Source organism: Plectrocnemia conspersa, unplaced genomic scaffold, assembly GCF_051122295.1.
Source record: "Plectrocnemia conspersa isolate PC_06_02 unplaced genomic scaffold, ASM5112229v1 ptg000006l, whole genome shotgun sequence".
Lineage (NCBI taxonomy): Eukaryota > Metazoa > Arthropoda > Insecta > Trichoptera > Polycentropodidae > Plectrocnemia > Plectrocnemia conspersa.
In genome coordinates, this window is record NW_028277170.1 from 20,677,116 (window position 1) to 20,701,207 (window position 24,092).

At 33.0% G+C, this 24,092-nt stretch overlaps 1 protein-coding gene across 1 annotated transcript; it reads right to left on the reverse strand.

Moving 5' to 3' along the window:
- Nucleotides 1-1,593: 1,593 nt before the first annotated feature.
- DopEcR (G-protein coupled receptor DopEcR) lies at nucleotides 1,594-22,325 on the reverse strand. The gene is made up of 4 exons (XM_088187903.1): nucleotides 21,823-22,325; nucleotides 8,502-8,643; nucleotides 3,934-4,178; nucleotides 1,594-3,766 (listed from the first exon to the last, which is right to left on the reverse strand). The coding sequence occupies exons 2-4, from the start codon at nucleotides 8,641-8,643 to the stop codon at nucleotides 3,170-3,172; spliced, it is 984 nt and encodes a 327-aa protein (XP_088044029.1). The 5' UTR covers nucleotides 21,823-22,325; the 3' UTR covers nucleotides 1,594-3,169.
- Nucleotides 22,326-24,092: the final 1,767 nt, after the last annotated feature.

The following is a 24,092-nucleotide window of genomic DNA, read 5'->3' on the forward strand; positions in this document are numbered from 1 at the left end:
TTTTGTCAAATAAATTACCAATTAAGATGCTACTTGCTTTAAATCTTTACATTATTGCCTTCTAATGGTTATAAGGACCACTTATGGCTCCCAAGAAAAATCATTTGCTCAGTCAATTCGGTCATCTACATATTACACTCAATTAGGACTATTTAGAATATGAATCAATTGATTATGGAATATATTTACTTGATCGGAAAAATAATGAAATATTTAAAAAAATTAGTAGAATATATATTTTAAGATACAGTACAGCGGTTATGAATGTCTGAAAAAGTCAGAGATTTAATAAACAAAATATTATTATAATCTCTTTTTACATTGTACATATGTATGTACATATGTATATGTATTACAGTGTATAAAAATGGGTTATACAAATGCTTTGCAGTGTAATTTCTTATTATATTTTTTTAACAATATATACACAGTATTTTAATAATACTTTTTTACTATATATATATAGCTATTAAAAGGTTAAGGCAATTTTTTAATAAAGTAGTACATTCTAGATCTACATCATAATTCTTTGAAAATAATATTCTCAAGACAAATGTGTATTATATAAAAATGTTACAGTCCAGCTTTCATTTAGACATTATATCATGCCTAATTGACAGCTGGAATAAAAATTGTGAAAATTATCGCTATGCGCTCCGTATAAAAATATTTACAAGCAAATGCTATTGATTTTAAAAATATGGTAAAAACTGATGTAGATGTTAGAACTATGGTATTTGAATACTTAACTAAATATAGTCGTTTTCTTCGCACATTATTTTTCTTGGGATAAAAATAAGGATTAGTGGTTTGATCAATACAAAATATAATTTTGCAAAAACCCCCGCATACATAAAAATGTGCCTTATTTTTAAAAATTAATTGTGTTTACTTTCACTTTCGTTTTGTACAATAAGTTACTAATTTGCCTCACTATGCGCTTCATATGTACCTAATCGAATGCATTTACGATTCATTTATGTATTGTTTATATATATATGTATGTTACAAACAGTAGATACACTCGCACCCCAAAACGACGAGGTATTACGTTTCTCAAAGATAATAAAAAGTTCAGGCTATATGTATATAATATACACACATATAGTCTTTTGCCTACTGCTGCTCAATTGGTCGGCGACTCGTTCGACGGACGGTCAGTAATTTCAACGAATGGTCTGTATAAACATGTCTTCTGGCACTCACTTGTGCAAAACTTTTTGATAGACACACAATTTTTTATCAAATTTCTACCAGTACATGCTGGAAGATGATAATAGCGTTAGGGATAGTTAAAATCAGCGTGGTCTTTATTTCAAAATGATCTATGACTTTTGTGTTCGATAATGTCTAATTTGGGAAGCGCATTTTTTCGAAATGACGTCGGAACGTCAAGCGTGTGGGTAAATTGCTCGAAACGATTAACATAAGTTTTATGCTTTGTTCACACCAACGTTCGAAATGCATGAAATTTCACACATGATCATTACCCATACTATATATGCCGATGACTACTATAAATGTAAGCAGCCACAAAAAGGATTAGATTATTTTATATTATATATTAAAGTGTACTTTTATTACGATACTCTCTTTTTCAAATTTTAATTTGCACAAGATTTCGTATGCGATGCGGCGTACATCTTCAGGTGTTGATTTTTATTTTTTACATCACCCTTGTTTTATGGTAAATGTTTCAGGCACAGTACTAATGCAAAGATTGAGAATGGTGCTCGGATTTTTCCGGAAGAAAATAGTTTTAATATCATATTTAAAAAAAATAATGTAGCAATCAACTTTAATTAAATATATTTTACTTCGTGAAAAACTGTTTCATCAGATTTTCAAAATATCCGTTGTATGTATTTTGATTAATTTTTAACATTTTTAACTAGTTGACGACTATAAAAACGGATAATTAAATTTTAAATAAAGATTGATTACGCCTTTTGGCGGTGACTTTTATGAAAATAAATTTCAAATTTCGGATGTGATCAGCAAATAAAAATTGTTGTGTACCGATTCAATGGTGCTCAAATTTTTCCGGACACATATTTCCAGACAGTATTTTTGCGGACACTGATAATTTCGGACATAGATTATTCCGGACAGAAATAAAACATTTTTAATAGTATATAATTTTACTTACGGAGTTCAAAGTAGCATTGACATTGAATTAAATCCAATGAATCTATATTTTTAATTCGTGAAACAACTTGGAGCTCGCCTTAATAATTTTTTTTCATTATTAAAAACGTTATTTTTGTATAAATCCGTTCAAAAGGATCTTTATAAAACAAAATAGTAGTGACATGTAATAAAATTAAAGTTAAATTAAGTCGTTTGCTGCATTAAACTCGGTTGTTAAAAAATTCAACAAACCATATGTTAACCTTATTTTTTTTTTTAAATATAAAATATTTTATGTCCGGAAAAAATAATGTCCGGAAAAATCCTGTCCGGAAAAATCAATGTCCGGAAAGTACCTGTCCGCAAAAATCTTGAAGTAAAAATATTGATTCATTGGGTTTATTTGATTGCTATTATAAATGAACTTGGTAGTTAAAAATTCATCAATCTAAATGTTCACATTTTTTTTTTCAATAAAATAATAATAAAAAAATATCCGGAATAATCAGTGTCGGCAAAACTTCTGTCCGGAATAATAAGTGTCCGCAAAAATCAATGTCCGGAACCATTGAGAATGAGTCGCAGACTCGAACAGTGACTCTTTCTGCACATATCTTTGCATAATCTCCAAGCCTAAATATATCAGGTTACTATAATATTGAGAAAGGATGCTTAGAACAAAAATGGGAAAAGACGCATCAACACCCGAAGATTTCCCACGCATGCGGATGAACGCTTGTGACAAGTTTTATATACATATAAAATTATTATTGCATAGTTCAGCCAAATCTCACCCCGGACTGTCAGGATTTTGCTGACGATACTCCGCGTCGGTGTGAACATATTGTGCTGTAGTAACGAGCGAGTAACTGTACTCTTTTGACGCTCCACTCCTGTGCGATTTCAGAATCACTCTTATTAAATTGTCATAAAAAGACATGAATAGACCGACAATTCGTGGTTGATAGTGAACGCCGTCGGAAGGAGACGCCGACCGACGTCGCAGACCGGTGACGGTGCAGACGTCGGTTCGGGCTGCTCAGTCGTCTTCGAGGCCGGCCAATTCGGCCTGGGCCCTCGCTCTGGCCTTGCTCCTGCAGCAAACGGTGAGACACAGCAGCCGCAGGGCCAGCCTGAACCGGGGACTGAACGCCGATAGAATGATTACCTTCCAGAACGAGTTGAGGATGCCCGCCCAGACGACGGCGAAAAGCACCAACGGGGATCGTATCTCGGCCCCGGCCCAAAACTCGTAGAACCGGACCCCCGCGTACGGCGCCCAGCTGATCCAGAATATGGCCACCAGCGCGAAGCTAGTAACGTGGCTGGGGTTGGCCAAGTTCTCCGCCAGCGCGGTGGCGTATTCCTTATCGTGCACGGGCGCCCCGCTCTTGACCCGGCGCATCATCGAGAATATGTATAAGTAGTTGTGCACGATGGAAATGACGCTGGGGCCCAGCACCAGGATGGCCAGGGTCACCGAGTACGCGAACATGTTACCCCAGTCCAGCATGCAGATGTGCGAGTCCGCGTGGTACAGCGGCTTGTTGAATCCGAGCAGTGGAGGGCAGCACAGCATCGATGCAGACACCCACGTGAACACCATCCAGCACTGGCAGCGCGTGCGCGTTTGTACCTGCCGAGACACCCGGTTACTTACCATTGAAAGGGCGGTCCTTCTTTTATAGCGCTTCTTACTCGTATAAAAACATATTAATGTCCGCATTATAACTTATAAGAAGGACCATAAAATTTGTACCGCCCCTTGTTTTTCTCGTATACATCGGCGCGATTGATACTGACCGTTTCATATCTGAGAGGCTTCCTCACAGCCAAATACCTGTCCACCGAGATCCACATGAAGGTGTACACCGATATTGACCAAAGAGTCACTTCCAAGTAGCCGGCCAGACGACACAGGATGTCCCCATACGGCCAATGACCCACTGCTGCAGGGTATGCAGACAGAGGCACCACCAGCAATCCGCACAATAGGTCAGCCGCAGACAGGGACAGAATGTAGTAGTCAATCACCTCGTTCCCGAGTCCTGTAATTTCAAGAAGACCGTTTTGCGACTCAAACAGGTCATATTGACCCTTCAGATACCATATTTTTGTTTAATGTTCCTATTACTCTTAGCAGCATTGATTACCAACCGTAAGGTCGTGGGTTCAAATATATGCACATCAATTTTCTTATTATAATGAGTTGATTAATTAATTTATTGACGTAAATTAAAAATTTCATGCAAATGCAGTTTTATCGATTGAGATATGATTTATCAAATCAAATAAATTTTTTTTATTAAATTTTAAAAATATTTTTTTCCGGAATAATCAGTGTCCAAGTAGCGATGCAATTGGCTCGCAAACATCATCATCTGTGATTAACCAAAGCTGTTTTGAACCAGTTTTAATTTAAATATGTGAAACTTGCCAGCATAAGGAGAGACGTGGTGAGAGACATATAAAACAGACAAAGAGAGACGCCACATAGTTACAGCAGCATAAACGAACTAAGAGTTACGCGAAAGTTTAGCAAAATTACAGTCGACACGCCAACGAAAGCTCTCCGAAATCCAAGACCTGTCATTTCAAATCCACCGCCAGATAGTGGCATCTACATTCCTCTATATACTATCTGTTAATTTATACATGTTTATATAATAAACTGCTACCAGCTTTTCCGGCGTCTATTAAGCAGCAATGTTAAACAACTTCGCCCCAAACAAACTTCACTCGCCTTATTCAAAACGGTACTATGCTTTCAATTTGTAGCTTACTAACTTTACCTTGTAGGTATAAAAACAGCAAATTGAATGTACAAAAACCAATTTAGAAGCATAATAGAAATGCATCGCACACATAATCCTGTTACACTTTAAGAAGTTAATGCAAGCGCTCGCAAGTTTAACGCCTTAACATTTTCCGACTAAAAGTGTTTAGTTAGCAAACCGGTTGCAATGTATCGATAATCCCATTATGCACAAAACCATATATGCAGATCCTATTTAAGTATATTTAACGTGTAAATATGCACTCACAGCTTATAATATGCAAGTGTCAAATGCCAAGCTATTCATTCAAACAACGCCGCTTTTTTTTCTAGTCCTATTTTTTTTTATCAATTACTTTACTTTATTTATTTAGATTAAATTAAGACCATCGTAATCTAACAGGTTACCCCAATGCGTCACGATGGCCGAAAACAATAATTGTAATATTTCAATACACAAAAAAAAATGTTTATATATACATATATAATTAAAATAATACATAACAAAATATTAAAATTAAATAAAAAATCATAAACTAGCAAAATCAAATTATACGAGCTGGACCAGCTCCTCGTCACAGCCATAGGCGAGTCGACAAGTGCGGATGTCCTAGCCCCAATGCCCAGCAAAAAAGGACGCAATTGTGAACATTCAATTCACAAATGTTTTTCGAATGCATAAAAGTATTTTTGTTGTAAAGAAGCCTCTCATAGTCCCGCATTTTGAAACAAAATAAAGGCGCAAAAGACCATGGATTTCGGAGCGGTACTAGCCACTCATGTATTGAGGGAAATAACGACTTTTTTTCCATGTATACAAATTGTTTAATTCAAAGATTTTTTTCAAATAGTATAAACGAATATTTCTCCTTAATTAATATAGGTGAAAATCGTGCGATTAATGCGAATAATTATTAGACAGAAACAATTATTGTAGCCTTTCTCTAAATAATCTGGATGATCTTCTTTCCATTTTTTTCATTAACACTTTGTTTCTGACTTGGAAAATACGAAAGTTGGATGCACTCACATATGAACAGAGCTTTCCGTTAGATAAATTTATCAAAAAAATAAATGTATTTTTGATATATGAATTTACATATAAAAATTGTTTGTAACCCACGACCTTTGGTTAGTTTACAATGACAAATCAATAGTAACACGCTTTTACTGCTCATTATTTGAGAAGCTTATTGCAAAACATTATTTTAATAAAATACAAAAATAGTAACACAGTTACAATATGCATGAATAAGCGACAACGTCACTTCGTTAATGTGGCATTTTATTGTCAGACTGATGCATTTGACCCAGTAGCGAGATTATTCACAATCGACGCTACTTTATAAATAAATAAACCGTGTTTAAAATAAAACGAGGTTTAAAATCGTTAGTTTTTCTGTTAGTATTTTTAATCGCTAGCTGCAAAACAAATATATATATATATATATATATATATATATATATATATATATATATATATATATATATATATATATATATATATATATATATATATATATATATATATATATATATATATATATATATATATATATATATATATATATATATATATTTTAGATTAATTATTTCTAACTGAAGGAGCAGAAATAAAAATATTTACGCTCTAAATTATAAAAAAAAAATATATTATTTATATAGATATCAAAGGCGTTACGTTATCAAAATTGAAAAGTTTACGTCGTACACTATTGACTTTCGATGACTTTTGTTATGACTTATGATTCGCAAACCTCGCAAAAAGTGTCGCAAAGATCGAATCTTGCTAGGACAGTTTTCTTCATTATACTCAGAAAATAAAAGTGAATATCAGGGCTTACTTTCTTACTTGACTCTACTGTCATAAAATTTTGATACGATTTTGGGAACTTCTTAATGAAATAAAAGTAGAGTCAATAAAACAACTTTAAAATAAAAACTGAAGAAAATATTTAAAGTATTTAAATTAAAACTCGGAAGGTGGAAAAATCTACTAGAAATTGTATTGTTAAATTAATTTTTCCTATATCAAAAAAATGTAAGGTATTAAATTATGATTTTAGTGAATATGCTCTTATTTTATTTTAAAAATCGATTTGAAGAAATCAAGTAGGGTAAAAATACTTTTTAAATTATTCAGTACTTCATTTTATTTTAACGCTGAAGAAGCATAAAGTGACATTTAAATATTACAATTGTTCGAAATTCAGTGCAACAATATGCAAAAGAAAAGTAAGATATATTGAATTTCATATTCTTAATTTTTATATGTTATACATGTTATTAAAATGCGTATATTTGCAGTAAAATGATCAAAAACGTAGTATATAACTATACAAAAAAAAAATTCTCATTCAGAGACTAATAAGACTTCTCACAAGTCCAGATTATTAAATAAGCATTTAAAAGCAGTACTTAACATCATGATGTTAAGTACTGCTATGATTGTACTGTTATTTGCTATGATCATGATCATAGCAAATAACAGCTGATATTATTTAAAAATATATTTCATGTTTTAATAAAATATATAATAGCAAATTGTAAGTGTAAATGGATTGTTAAACGTTCGAAACATATAAAAATGTTAATTCATAATGAACGTTTTTAATTTTTTTTAAATGATTAAATCGCGTTAATTAAAGATACATATTTATATATAAGAGAATAAGAACAAGAAAACTATGGCAAGGTCACGCTCTGACGAGCGCATCAGACGACGTTTCAATCGTGCGTCAGTAATTGTTTGTCAATTAAAGATACAGAGTTAACCTTTAGTTCCAAGCGAAATTAGGTGGTGTATGCTAAGAATTCCAAGCATTTTTTTGGCAAATATAAATGATTGTGAAAATCATCTATATTTTTGCAAATATAGATTATGTGACTGTTGTTAGGTCTAATCTTATGCGAATCAGTGGTCGGCTTGATTGAAAATAAATTTCTGTGAATCTTATGCATTTTGCTGTCTAAATTTCCAGGACTTGAAAAAATATAAGCCGAGACCGGAAAACTTTTTTTGAATTTTAATAATCAATAAATTGTATTCATTCAAAACAAATAATACAAAAAAGAACTGTGTTTAAAGTATTGGAACTTTTTACAATAGATAAAAGCTAAAAAGCCGAGACATTAAAATCCCTAGCATTTCGGAAAGAAATTTTAAAAGCAGGATACGTAAAAAATATAACATTTTATAAATCACGACCCTAAGCAAGTTAATTTTTTTAATTTCCGCCATATATGCTAGTTTCTAAAAAAAAGTATATAATTAAACATTGCAATGTAAATATAAATCGCATTGCCATAAAAATATGGTACAAAATAATGTTGTTATAAAATGCCGCCCGCTTGCTCCTTGAAAATAATGTTGTATTATTGCACCAAAATAATATACACAAACATTAAAAAATACTGCTTGAATGATTCGAAACTCAAAAACACGTTTCATGTTTTATATCAATCCTAAACTTACTTACATATTATACATTGTAACACAAGTATAGTGACATTTGGCATAAAAAAACGCATCACGCGAACAGGATCTTAGGGTTACTACTGGATAAATCAGCGCAAATTCCAGTTTTAATTGTACCTCTGAAGTTAAGATAGGAGGCGATTATGAGCAGGTTGGCGATCACTATGGCCGCGCCTGTCACGCATATGAACGCCGACTGGGTTAGCGCCTCCGGTGTGTAAAGGAGGAGCCCCTCCGCCTCGGCGGTCGCCATAGACATCTAAAACAACAAAAAAAAACACATTTAAAAAAATGGCACCATCAGTTCACATGCATATAGCGCTTAACAGCTTACCGCATGCCCCCGATAACACGATAGATAGGGAGCGTGTCCCACTATAATTATTGTGCAACAATATTATATATGCTAAAATTACAAAAATCGGCAATGAGAGTAGCTTGTATAATTAAGTGATATTAAAAATAAATATTTTAGTATTTATATATAAGAAAAAAAGGGCGAGAGAGCTAGGGCAAGTTGCCTCACGCTATGACTCGCTCTGAACTCGCTCGGCATCAGATGGCGTTTCAATCATGCGTCAGTAATTGTTTGCGGAGATTTACGTCTAAGCGTAGAATATTTCTGCGCTTCCCAATTAATTTTACATTTAATATATTTTTTATAAACTAACTTTAGTCTAAATAATATTTATAGCGATGGCCTAAAGATATAATGATTATGATGAATCGGATTTCGGATTTTTAGTGTTGAACTTATCTCGAATAAAGAAGGCGTGATTGAAATGTTCAAATCAGTATTGCAATTACGAAGTATTGCTATTACGAAGTAAGTACTTTTCACATTAACATTTACAATTATTATTTACTAGCTGTCGGTACCTCACTGTCGTGAGGTACCAAAGCTAGCGAGGGTGAGAATGCAGTACCCTCAACTCAACGATTTTTTTAAATCTATTTTTAAATTTAATGGTTGAAATTAGACAGTAATAAAATGCCCTAATTGCTAGGCATTTAGAATTTGTTAATTTATTATTTTTGTATTCAATGGGGAACCAATGCCACCACCCTACCCCTACAATGACGTCCCTGCCTAAAATCATATTAAGACTTTTAAAATAATATTCCGTTAATAGCGTTCATATTAAGACTTTTAAAATAATATTTCGACTTACGATAAGTGAGAATCGGGTGAATCTAAAACGAATTTTGACTAATGGGAAAGCGCAAAAAAACAATTATCACTTCATAGAAGTCAAAAATCCACGTCAAAAGCCGTACTCAAGTATCAACAGCCAAAGTACGAATGACGCTAAAAGCTTAATTTAAAAAAAAAAACGAAAAATAATTCGGTGTTACCTAATATTATTTATTGTCCCTATATTTTTTTTATATTTTTGTGTAACATTTACCATGTCTATTACTGTTATTATTATTTTATAAAAGTAAGAGAAATACGGAGGTGTTGATTTGTATAATAATATATTAGGATAATCCACAAAAATAAAATTATAACGGGCTCCCTAAATGGAATAAAAAAAAACCTTCGTGCATTAAGAAATAAATTATAATATTGAGTCTTTATTTTATTTTCTGTTAATTTTATATATTATATATATCTTTAGTTAAAATTTCTTTGATGTAAAAATTAGCTATTAAGCTGTATAAATTATTAAAATAAATAATAATGGGGCACTCCTTAAAATGGCTTAAACTCTTTACAAGTGCATAGCTGACTGAAAATTTACCATTGTAGTTAGACCGTCAGTAAAAATAGTTATTTTAATTTTATATAAAATTTATACTTATTAAAAACTGAATAATAATATAAAAAGACACGCAAATCAAATGCACGAATCGGCAAGGTTGATCGTTTAAACACCCAAACCTTGAAAGTCTAGATGCATTATTAATATAAACTCTTGTAGGAAACATAACTTTAGTACATTTTTTCGCTCATTGTGCAATCGATTATCTGATCTAAATATATATGCTTTTAAAGCTAAAATTGAATTAAGCCATACAAATTGCGCTATTAAGCAAATTATCGGTCTGGGTTACTCGAATACGTTGAATGAGACTACATTATAAATAATTTACAATAAAATGTATTTCTACATAAAATTGACAAGAAAATTACCGTCTAATTATAGTCTGGTATTATGACTTATTGATTAAAAATAAAAAACACAGCAAACTAGAAATTGAGGCTACTTAAAGTAAAAGGCAAAGCATTAGACTCAAAAAGACACTAAAATTAAAATATGACAGATAGGATCGCTGGCTCAATTATAAGCAATCCTATGATATTTACAGCAAGGCTAATCTCCAAAGCCATTCAGTACTCACTAATTTTATCAAACTACTGGGTGAAGTTGAAAAAAATCCGAAATAATTTGCTTTGCTATTAGATTGGCTATTGATGTTACTCACAATGTGCTCAACGTTTTTAGCAACTGTATTCACCGAAATTGAAATATGGCTGCAATAATCATATACGACTTTAATAATTCACCATTGGTAAATGACTTTATTTTATTTTTTAATAAATAAGCTACTCGTTAACTGACTTTAGTTACAACCTCATTTATCATTTTTAATTTTTGCAAACAAAATGCGTTGTAATAAAAAAAGTTAATTTTGTATCGGTTTTTTTGTCTGGATTACATGTGTCATTAGACGACGTTTATTTTATTATTTTAGTACAGACATAATGTCATCGAATATTATGTTATATAAGTTGATAACAAAACTATTCACACTTCACTTTGCCTTAAAAGCATGACATTAAAGTCCACTAGTTTATTTTTATCTGGCTTTAACATGTAATAAAATGAGAACAAACTATCGCAAAAAGCATTGCACGGAGCAGTGAAGCCGCTGTCGCGTATCGTATCGTCACAATGGAATGCAAAGCAATAAGAACACCACATACGATCATATCTCGCAATTCCTAAACACTGCTGGCAAATGCAAAGACTATTTTAAAATATTTCATAATATGAGTATCAATTATAAAAAAATATATATAATATAACAATATTAAAAATCCTTGTATCAATAATGGGTAAATGCGTTCCTTTCTTTGCGCGTGACTAACCTTCGACGACTCTTGACACACATACGAACCTATGTTTCAAATCGTGCTTGATAATAATTCAAAAACCTCACAACATGCAAAGGTCGTGCGTTGCGGGGGTAGCTCGATAAAACGAAAAGCTTTCTCGTAAAATGATTTAACCTGCTACAAATTAACAAAATTTCATATATGGAATTTTAATAAATTTTATATTTTTATTAAATCTCTCGCTATGACATAAAATGCGTAAACCAAATATGTTAACAACGTGCGTATAACAAAATTAAATTATAAAAGATTGTTTTTTTTTCAAACGAGTAAAACACGAGCATCTTATTGATATAGAGGGTTTAAATGATAGAGATGTTAGTCTCTTAAAATATTCCTGTGTAGGTAAATTAAATAATGATTAAAAAGGGCCTATGAATAAACATAGATGAAACAAAATTTAGGGTTATCAAAATTCAAGCAAGATGTCCATGGACCCGATGAGAGACCATCAAACGGAAGAAGATGAAGTACCTCGGATACATGAATAGAGATCCGAAATACGAGCTTCTTCATGCCTCATTAATGAATCGGAAGAAAGATGTCTTTTTTGGTTGCGAAACATATGTATATGAACGAGGATGACAGCCAAATAAGTGTTCGTGCAGCCAAGGACTTGAATAAATACCAGCACGTTAGACCAATGGTATAAATCGGTGACTAATACCTAAAAGAACTGAGTTTGAATATCGTGTAAATATTTTTTAATTTACATTGTGTCTGGAAGAGCGCAATTAGTGATTATTATAATGATTGTAGGGTGATACTATTATTCTAAGGTAGTCATGATAATATTATTACACCCCAGACAATAACAATCAACACAAAATTTTATTTTCCCGTAAATTCTTAATTATTGCATAAGTTTCTTACATTGTTATAATATACGAGATGTGATCAAAAATATGGTGAATGAATTTTTATAGCAGCAACTGCTGACGCTACATTCATTTGAAATAAAAAGTCCGATAGCTTGATGCGTTGAGATAGTCAGTGTCAAGTTTGAACAAGTTGTGACTTGTTAGCCGGTGTCTGTCGCGCATCATGAATTTCGACCAACGCGTTAACATTAAGTTGCAAAAAAGAGCCAAAGAAGTTTATTAAATGTTAAAATCAGTAATATGCGATAATGTGGTGACTGAAGACTGTTTACAAGTGGTATGAGCGATTTAATGAAATGAGTCGGTTGAAGACGAGTAAGGATCGGGACATCCGTTGATCTCAAAAACAGATTAAAACGTGCAAAAAGGTTCAAAAATGGTTCGTTCAAACAGGCGATTGACTATTCGAGAGCATACCAAAGAACTAAACATCTCGTACAGGTCCGTACAAAGCATTTTAACCGATAATTTGCAAATGATACGAGTGAGCGCAAAATTTGCTCCCAAACTTTTGACTGATCAGAAGAAAAATCGTGTGTCAGTTTGCACGGAATTAAAGGATGGTCTTAATGCAGATCCAGACGTCATGGTCAAAATTATAATTGGAGATAAAAGTTGGGTATATGTCTTTGATCCTGAGATGAAAATGTAGGATTTCCAATGAAAAACGAGTGACTCTCCTCGCTCTAAGAAGGCACGTCAGCAGTGGCGTAGCTATGGTGGGGCGGAGGGGGCGGGCCGCCCCGGGCGGCACTTGCTTGGGGGCGGCATATTCGCGATGGGATCGTCCAGTGTGGTTCTTAACCCTGAACGCACTAAAACATATATAAATCCACGAATAATAAAAGCTTAATAATAACCAATTTATTATTTTAAGAAATGCTGATTTTATGATCCTGCAAAAAATATATGGAGGGGGGGGGGCGGCAATTTTAAGGATCGCCCTGGGCGGCACATACCCTAACTGCTCCACTGCACGTCAGTCGAACTTTAACTTCATGCAAATATTATTTTTTTCGATAGTGAGGACGTACTGCAACGTTTGCGAAACGATGAACGGGGAAAGAGACCAGAAAAATGTGTCACTGGCTTCTTCCTACATTACAACAACTAACGACGATCCGCAATTTCTTGGCAAAAAAAAGGTTCCTGTCTGTCCAAATCCACCTTACTCTCCGGATTTAGAACCATGCGACTTCTGGCTCTTCCTAAAAATAAAAACCGTGCTAAAAAGAAAGTGTTTTCCCACCATTCTCGACATTGAGAGGGCCAAGACGAAGCCATTAAAGGCCCTATAAGAAATGCTTCCAAACATGGAATCAACGTTGGGATAAGTGTACTTTGAAGGAGATTAATTCAAATTTGATGTAAGCTCACTATTTTGTTCGTAATAAAATTATTCACCGTACTTTTTGATCACACCTCGTATTCATGCAATCTTTTAATCGCGATATACTGTATTTAACAACATGTTATGTCACTTATTATTATTTTAACCATTACTACTTATGTCCGTTGTATTGTTTAAATTAACACACCCATTCCATTTTCCTATACTCATGAGAATGGGGTACTTGGAGGGACCTCATAGTGCGCATATAATTCGATAATATTGCAAATTTTTAATACTACTACGAAAAATATTTAATTACTAAATAATAAATAAAACTCGCAAAGATGACAGCTAGCGCCGGTAAAACACGCAAGGGGCCACAGCGAGACACTGTGACATATCGATCGCCGAGCGCTCGCTTACTACGAGTGATACAAACAGGTGGCGCGTCTAAAAGTAGCCCGCCATATTTTTCGTCTCTTTCTTTCTAATAATGCGTTTCTCACGCAAAACAACGCGCGTGTTGTATGTAGTATATTTAGTCGGTTTTGTTTCGCATGTGTTTAACGTTTTGGCAACTAATTAAAAGTGGAAGTCCGAGAGCTACCAAAGTGGGTCAGCTGTGGAATATACATACATATGTTTGTTTGTATGCGTATCATATATGTATAATATATTTCATAGAGCAGACAAACTTTCGGATAGTGAACATAAAGTTAAATGGCTTTACTAATATTCGCGATTGAAGGAACATAAATAATAAATTAAATGGTATTTCACAGATGCAACAAAAACTTCAGGCAAAATTAAAATATACAGAGAAGCATTTTTTTCATATTAAGCCTTATCTTGTTTATAAGCAACACTATGTTTAATAATTTATATTTTTAAACACTATGTTCACCCATTGGCGTTCAAAAGCTTTCTGTTCTACACTACACAATCACTTATAGTAAATGAGTACCGTTAAATGATAACTAGACCAGTTCGAAGGGCTTAGCTCAAGTTGTCTACATTGAGGAGTTTGCTGCCTCGATGTTGACGTGCTGTTAAAGCCTCGCTTCATGTTTAGCAACAAAACGTTTTATAGCACTGGAGACTTCATCGACACCTAGGTCACGATGTATCGCGAACACACCATGGAGCATTCACAATGTTTCGTAGCACTTTATTTTGAAACTTTTTAATCATTTTAACATGACACTGTTTGGCATATCCCCAGAGTTGTATGCCGTAAACCCAAACTGGTTTCAGGATTTTATTGTATATTGATAGTTTGGAGTTTCTTCCCATAAGCTAACATAGCTTTCTATATCATATTTCAAGTGCTTCTTTTTTTTATGTGTTTCTTCCATCGCAGTTTGGTGTCCAAAGTCATGCCAATCTATATTTTCAAATGGGATAGTGTTGCCGTTTATGAAAATTTGCAATGGATCAGTTATATTTTTATTGGTGAAGTTGCTATGTACCGATTTAAATTCATTCAACTTTATTTTTTGCTCCAATTACTGATCTTATCAGCGGCTTGTTGAAGATTCGCTATTTATTTTTCTACTGTTGTGTTGCAATTGTGACATTCTTTATTTGTGGCAAATCATACGTGTACAACAAATATAGTATCGGCCCTAGGACACTTTTCTGTGGGACTCCAGCTCTTATTTCTTTTAATTCAGAATATTCGTTATTTTATTTAATTCTGAATAATCTGTAATTTTACATATTGCTTCGGTAGTTTTTGAATTAATCCTCTCGAAAGATTGAGCAACATCTAAGAAAATGGCTGAACAAATATATTTTTTTTCTTTTCTTATTTTTGAAATCGAATTTAAAAATAGCACCAAAGAGACATTTCGGATACTTAGTTTTAAACCAAGCTAAATTAAATTTTAGCAAAATTCATCAAAATAATGCATCAAACGAAAAAATACTAAAACACAAGATCGAATCAATGACGATTTAGCTCAAGAGTCTGCGGCGACTGAGATAAGGGCAACATTACAAGATGATGACCCCAACATCAGTGGTCGAAACGTCGGTAAACGATATGAGAGAAAGAAAAGGCGCGATGCGAAAGCCATCACAGGCGCACATGATTGAGACAGTAGGTGGTTCATTGGAAAATCTGTCACATTTTTACATAAATGGCGATTCAGGCACGTTTGTTAGACGTTTATTTTGAGCTGAGTTCGGTTTGCACGACCTAAATCAGTTTGTGCGATTAAATCGTGGGTCATAAAATTGGAGGCTACATGTTCCACCCGCAATCATAGCCTACGTGACGTCCAAAGTCAATTGTGAAGACTCCTATCGTGAATTCCAATCAATACACAACAATGTTAGCTGATTTTTCTTCCCGGAATTGCAAGAATTTGAAGCCTACAACAACAGGATATGGTTACAACAAGATGGCGCCACATGCCACACGTCTAATGAATCATTGTCTGTCGTAAATTAAATGTTTACAGAAGAACTCATTTCACGTCGACTTTTTCCTCTGGGGATACTTAAAGAATCAGGTTTAAAACAACAAACCAGCTACGAGAGTCCAATTGAAAGAGAATATTCGAGAACAAATGGCTGCTATTCTACGCGTAGTGTGCCAGCGAGTTTTCACAAGTTTATGGTCCAGATTTGAACGATATTTGCAACGCGATGGTGCACACCTGAATAATGTTATGTTGAAGATATGATTTTCCAGAATGCTTACTTTAATACGAATTAAAAAAATCGATAAGATTTATAGTTTTTTTTATTAATAATGTATTTCAAACTGCTCATCTTTATGCCCTACCTTGTACAATACGTATTTTTTGTCATTATTTATTTTGTATTTTATACAGAATTATAATATGCGACGATTTTATAGCTTTTGACGTGAATTTTTGACTTCTGAGAAGTGATAATTATTTTTGCGCTCTCCTATTGACCAAAATTCGGTTCAAATATACTTTTATCACTCTTTTTATAATATAAATACATAGCAATATCGGTAAGAATAGCTTTCATATATTTAAAACATAGTGTAATATCGAAATGCAGACAATATGTGAAATACAATGTCTATACATATTCTTCCGCTTATTTTCCCCTGAGAGATGAGTTGGCTTAATTTGTATTTTGGACTTTAACTAGTTTTAAGAATTTTCATTGGGTTAAGTTTTGGTTTGTACACTAAACGGACGTTTCGCAACTGTCAAATTGAGTTTCATGGACATTTTAGAGAATCAAATTCGCGCCTATCAATTAAATTATATTTTTGCTACTAGAAATATATATCTACTGGTGAAAATATATTTGGTCTTTACTAGTGAAAATATAACCCTCAAAGAGAACGGGCCCCCCCTCTCGGCAGGCCTGTATATAGGTGTAGATATACTAACAACTGATTAATACCATCGTAAAATTTTATTTATTAATCTGATTATTTAATTCCAGCTTTGTGTAACAAATAGTTTTAAAAATAATAAAATAGACTATAACAAAAAAATAATCTTTCTAGCAAATATACCACTACGATAGCAAAGCCCCTAATTTTGTAAAAAAAAATATACTGAGAATTTTTCGTAAGCAATTTTATTCCAAAAATCTGAAGCAGTAGTTGCAAATATTTTTTTCCAGTGACATGTTTTACAAATACATTCCTTTACGAACCAACTAATGAACATTAGACATATATAATCTGAAACAATTACTGCATCTGTGCCCTAAATATATAAATATAAGGATTCGGTATTATTTTTTTTTTAATAAATATGTAGCTATTTCTTCTTTGGGTATATATTGTATTTACGGGATAATATTGGATGAGGTAACGAGAGATGCCAGTACAGCTGGAGTAAACAACTGGAGAAATTTATTGGAGAAGGCGAAGACACATCTTAGGTTTTTGGGCCAAAAATCAATGAATGAATGGCTCTAAATATTAGTTTGTCTACCAGCAAAATTAAAAAGCCTGGAAACTGATTAAAATAAAATGGAATTTAAGCCCAATCAATGATTTTTAAATGTATTTTAGGAAATGAAAAATCTTTCTCATTGTCATAATTTCTTTTCAAAATGTGATTTTTTTCTTGGAAGAAGAAATGTTTTCACTGACGTAAACAATGATTTGGTTACAACACTATTTAAATTTAATTCATTCAAAATGCTAAATGTATCACTCAGGTAATATACTTTTGTAACATATTGTGTAGGGCACATATGAACAAAATACATAAATTATATAAAATAATGGTTCGACGGCAACGCGTCCACGAACAAATCATTACCATCAGACAAATTCTTAAAAAATCGGTTATTGGTATAATAATAACGTGGTTGCAATCAGTGCTTCAAACAATATAGTATTTTCGGATATACTCGTCAACGCGACTCGACAGAATCATATTCCAACATACATTGTTATCGTAAAATGGATACAATCTACATTCCTTGAGAGAAAACTACAGGTATTTAAAAAAAACTATTTTGGACCTTCTCTATTAAAAATGAGTCGGTTGTATTATTTAGCAACCAGACAAGAGAAGCACTATGCACTGTGTGATTGGTTATATAAGGCACATCGTACCTTCGAGCTCCTTAATCAATGCGCATACCGCAAGACAAATATTTGAGGTGTTTTGCATATGTTTATTATATGCTGATGGAATCTATAGTATTCTTAAAATAGGACATCCAAATCGGTTATCAATTTTATATTCAAATTTAAGTGGTGTTTTTGCCCCAAATAGGTCATGAAATGTAATATTAGCGAATGATCATTTACATTTTTACAACCCCCAATTAAATGTATTATTCAAACGTTCCCTTGGAACGAGCTTTGATCGCACTATGCTCTCACTAACGAAAAACAATTAGTATGAAGTTAAGCACGACAGACACAGAAAACACGACCTAACTCTTCCGGTTCTGGAAGCCGGTTGACAAGTAACATCTTGTTCAAACTTGACACTGATTATCTCAACGGATCAGGCTATCGGACTTATTTCTTTAAATGGATGGAACGTCAGCAGTTGTTGCTATAAAAATTCATTCACCGTATTTTTTCGATCACATTGTTCTAATTGCAGCTGTAATGCTCAACGCCAGTATTTTTCATTACAGATTATTCTTATAAAACTAAACTTTGTCATTAGTCTCAAACATATATTTCAATTCAGAGGATCACTAATAACTATATCTGCAAATTTGATGGAGATGATTTTACAATAATGTCAAATTGACATAAAAAATATTTAACGTATTCTCGTAATTATTTAAATATAAAAATCTCTTAATAAAGTACTAATTACTGTATTTGTAATATGTAACAATGGAAAATGTACTGTTTGTTATAATTTCTATTGCCTTTCATAAAGTTTGCGTTTTGTTATGAATGCTTTTATATTTTCTTAACAATCTGTAATTAATTTGTTTTTTCTTGAAGCTGTTTGTTAAGTTGTTTCATTTCATTATGATTTCTGTAAGGAAACATAATTTTAAAATCCATTGTTCATCGTATAATACATTTTCATTCTGTTCATTTCCATTCGTAAATATTTTAATGGCTTCCCTCAAATTCCAAAGTATTTTCCGTGACTTAACTGTTAACTGTTATAACAACAACTGACATCATATTGTTCATATTAAATTCTTGGGCACATAAATTTTCAAGGTGCAAAAAGCAATGGCAAATGAAACTTTCTGTTATGGCATATCAATGCTTAAAAATTAATTTAACTGCTCCAGTATCCTTGCCTATCATTGAATCTGTGCCATCTGTGATGACCCCAGTTAGAATTGTTAAATTCAGTCTATGTGCATGCAATTGCAGCTTCTTTTATATTTTTTCTGATAGCTGTATCTTTCAAATTCATAACATTGAGAAATTCTTTAGTCATATTCATTTCACTATCCACGCCTAGAAAAATATGAAAGTTGGGCTGTATCCTTAATATCTACTGTTTCATATAAAACCAGTGAGAAATTAACAAACTTCTTAAGAACCATGTTCAGCGTCGAATAAATTTCATTTGAAATTTTATCAATTGGTAGGTAGGGATTGCAAAACTGGTAATACTGGTATTGGGATAAAAAATTGACATTCGGCACTGCCGGTATTACAATATGAAATACCGGTAGTACCGAAAATATATTTAATTTTTTTTAAATCTATATTTTTGCTTTTTTATATTTTATTTCAAACAAGTTGCTCAATTTAGTCCACGAAAGCTCTTTCTAACTTAAAATCAAGTGAGAAGACATACACTGAGAAGACAGAAAAAGCAGACGCTTCCCTCTTCGCGTCAACCTTTATCTAGCTATATCCCTCAAGCTTCGGAGACAACTGGTTTATCATACAAATTTGTTTTTGAAAAAAATATGTTGCAGATTTACAATTTTATACGCATTTCTTTCTTATCCAATTAAGTAATATATTTTATTGGAATAAATTAGCGATTGGTCCCCTGGAATAAAAATTTAGAGGGCATCCAGAAACTGTCGATTAAAGACGATATTGTCCTAGATTTATTGTTCCAAATAAAGAAAAATTTAGCGCCCTTATTTTCAAAAATATTTTATAGTGTTTAATAAAATATTGAATATATTAAAATAATAGTTGCCGAAGTAATCGAATGCTTTGGTTTTGCTAATTAATAAACATGCGAGTGGTATTAGAATTACTTTTTCGGTCAATAAATTAAAATAATAATAATAATGGCATGACCTGTAAAACCAATAATATCGGTATTGGCTGTTTCTCTCAGTAAAATCGGTATTTAAAATTACGGTACTATAAAAAGTGTGAATATAATATTTATCAACTGTGTCAAATATGACTGAAATCGCAGAATTCGTTCGTTTAACGAAATAAAATGTTGGAAAGGCTCACCTTTTATTATTGTTTAACGCTTATGTCAAAAACATGTGTGCGTCGCAAATTTTTGTTGTTTCAAAACGCAAAGATTTTATTTCAATCAGTTTAATAATGCAGTTAATTTATTTCTAGTTATTTAATTTATGTGCAAATACACCCCAAACAAACGCCGATAAAGACCCGACCATTAAGTATATTAAATTCGTTCCAAACATTAGTTGCTATTGTATATACAATAAATTCAATAAAATTGTGCATTTACAATGTTCCAGCAATTTTGCTGAATTAATTCAGATGATTTAAAAAAGCTGAAATGACGTCCCGGATCGAAAAGTTTGTAATTATTTTTTTTTGACGCTTATAAAAGTATTTATTTTAATGAAATAATATTCGAAAGAGAAAAAAAAAATACGAATATATTCAAATAGTTCATCCATTTTTTATTTTACATTCGAATAGTTAAAAATTAAGAATAATTAAGAACCCTAATCGGTGATCAAAACATCGGCAAACGAGTTGCGTTTAAAAAATGTCCGATACGCAAGCCCTCACATCTCAAAAAGCTATGTAACGTGTCAGATTTTAATAAAATAGATATGTTATATCTAAAAAACTGTCGAGAGCAGCGTATATTTCAGTTAGTAAATCATAATTAAATTTTTTATCTTTGTGGCAAGAACGTTAAAAATGATTGTACAGTAAAAGAAGATAAATCAAAACAAGAACCTGCCCTGTTTTAGGTAAATCAACGCGCAAAATATATGTTCATCATAACATTACAAATAACTACAGATAGGCGCTGAAGTAAATACTCCAGGGGTTTTCTTTGAAAAATCATTATTTGTTATATCTTAAACTCGCCCAATTTTCTTGTTTTTCTCACATCACAAACAATAAAAGCTCTCACCACAATACCGAAAAACAGCGATCAATACCCGTTGAAAATTTTATCCACCGATCAAGAAATGTAACACTTGTTTATTTTGAGCCGATTAAAAATAAATCTGAGACGGATTATAATAATAATAATAATTATAGTAATAATAATAACAGCGACAATAGATTTTCGTGTATGGTGCGCGGTCGAAGACCTCTCGGCCAAAAATAAAACCCGACAGATTTTTAAATACTAATCGTCGTCGCTAATCTTATTATTATTATCACTGGTTTGAATCGTAACTGTCGTCGTTATTATTATTAATATTATTATGAGTTACATTCGGGATAATTTAAGTCAAATTTACCTTGAGGCCGAGGGCGGTGTCCCTGGGGGCTCAGCCGGAGCACTAGCGCCCCATGGGCGTGCAACGCCGACGCCACCGACGATGGCGGAGCGCCGAATGGTGGCCGCGGTCGATCCGGTGGCGCAGGCGCGTCGCCCTCCTACCCCCGCACCCCGACGGTGGTGCTTGCCCTTGACCTTTTTCACAACAACTGCCCGCGGTACGTATGATCCGGGTTTTCATGGACATGTCCCGTTTTCCGCCACGTCCGGGGGATTTCTTCTTACGTTTGTGATTTTTAGATTGCCAGTTTTAAAATAAAATATTTGTATTAATGCGTTATGACTAGAGACCCGTATTTTTAGCATTTGCGATAGATGCTAAAAGTCACAATAGATGCTAGTTAATGCGCGAATGGCTGCTTAAGTGGAACTAACCTAAAACACATAAACATAGCGTTTGTGAAAAGTTACGCTCTACAATTTAGTACCACGTGTGTCACATGCTCCGACTTGTTTTCGTCTGGGGTTTATATAACCATTGACTGCTCAGACAAAATACCCCCATTAGTTCTCAGAGAGTTCATATTAGTGTTTGCATTACTGGTTTACTGGTTAATTTAAAAAAAATACGACTACTGATTTTTTGGTCTTTCCTATTATAGTGAATAAAATTTATTCTAAGAAAATACTCATTCCTTTTATTTATTTACAAGATGGTCCATTTCGAGTTTTCTATGTTGGCAACACTGTAAATCAGACAGCTGTCAATAATCACGCGTGTTTCGCATTAGTAAAAAATAAATCATGCGGTTAAAATTTGCTACATTAAAATTATAAATTTAATACGATACAGTTAGAAAAATATAAAAAGTACAATAAAAATATTTATTTTTAAATAAAAATAAAATGCATGTTAGAGAAAAACAAAAATAACAATAATATAGTGATATGGTATATAAGTATTATTTAATAATCCTTTATAGGGCTAGACAATTTATTTTTGATTATGCGGTTTCTCATTCTTAAAATTCACGAAATTAATTGACGTGACCAAAAATGATCATGACAATATAGTGTAAAGGATGGAACCATACAAAAACCTTCGTTACGACTAAGAAAAGAGTTTAAGAAAGAATATTTCTTTAATATATCACCGAAAGACAAAAATACCGTAAGACCACAATATTTCCGTTGCAGAATTCGACCTCCGAGATGTCCATCAAGTAAATATCACTTTCTAAAGGCGTATACATATTTCGTTGTTCTAAGAAACAAGTACAACAATTGGCTGATGATCGCTGCATGATTGTGATTCGTCAGATTCGCCTCGCTAGAAGACGCGGCTCCGCTAGTAGATTCGAAGACACTGCCCGCCCGCGAACAACATACGGTCCTGAGAGGAACTCCACAAAACGAACACCGCAGCAAAGAGGGATCAACCTCCGCTACACTGTCGCTGCCACACCAATCTAATGATCTTCCATCCCTCCGCCAGCTTCTCTACCACCGCTTGGAGAATAACGATTTCGCCCATCATAACTCGCAACATATGAAATTTTAATGAATGAAATTCTTACTAGTTTCCTACTACGTCTTTCTGACTGCGAGGTACACACCTTAGTGTTAGAACACAAGTATTTTCAAGTAAAACTGAAATTAAATCAAACATGAATTTATGCAGCTAAGAAAAAGGTAAATTATAATGCCACTTAACTAATGTTCATTCTCGAGAATTATTGCTCGATAAATTTTATAAAGCATTTTTTACCACTGCCTTTTTTATAACGCTGCATAAGTAAAAGCGGGTGCATGCCTAATATGCATACCTCTTGGAAGGTTTTAATAGGGATCTGGGAATGACAAAAAATGTTTACAAATTTTTAACACTCGAACACGACTTATTTTTGCTTACGTAAAAAAGAAGACACTCAGATAAAAAACCATTCCGAAGGTATTCGTGGCAAATATTTGAAAATATGCATACTTTCTCGGAAGATCAAAAATATTTGTATGACCATTGATTGTTTGCGATTTTCTATTACTCTAACCGGCCGGCGGCTTTATCTTTGCTTTGGTGATCTAACAACCCGCTCCGATAAAAAATATGTTACGCATGGGAATCTGAAGAATGCAAAATGATTTAGGGTTATTTTTTTTCGTTAATCCAAAACGAGAGATTTTTTTTAATAAAAAAAGGACGAGAATTTTTAAATCAGCAGTTAGAATACATAATTAAATCTTTAATTAGACAGAGAATATAAAACACACTTATTTTATTTATGCGAATAT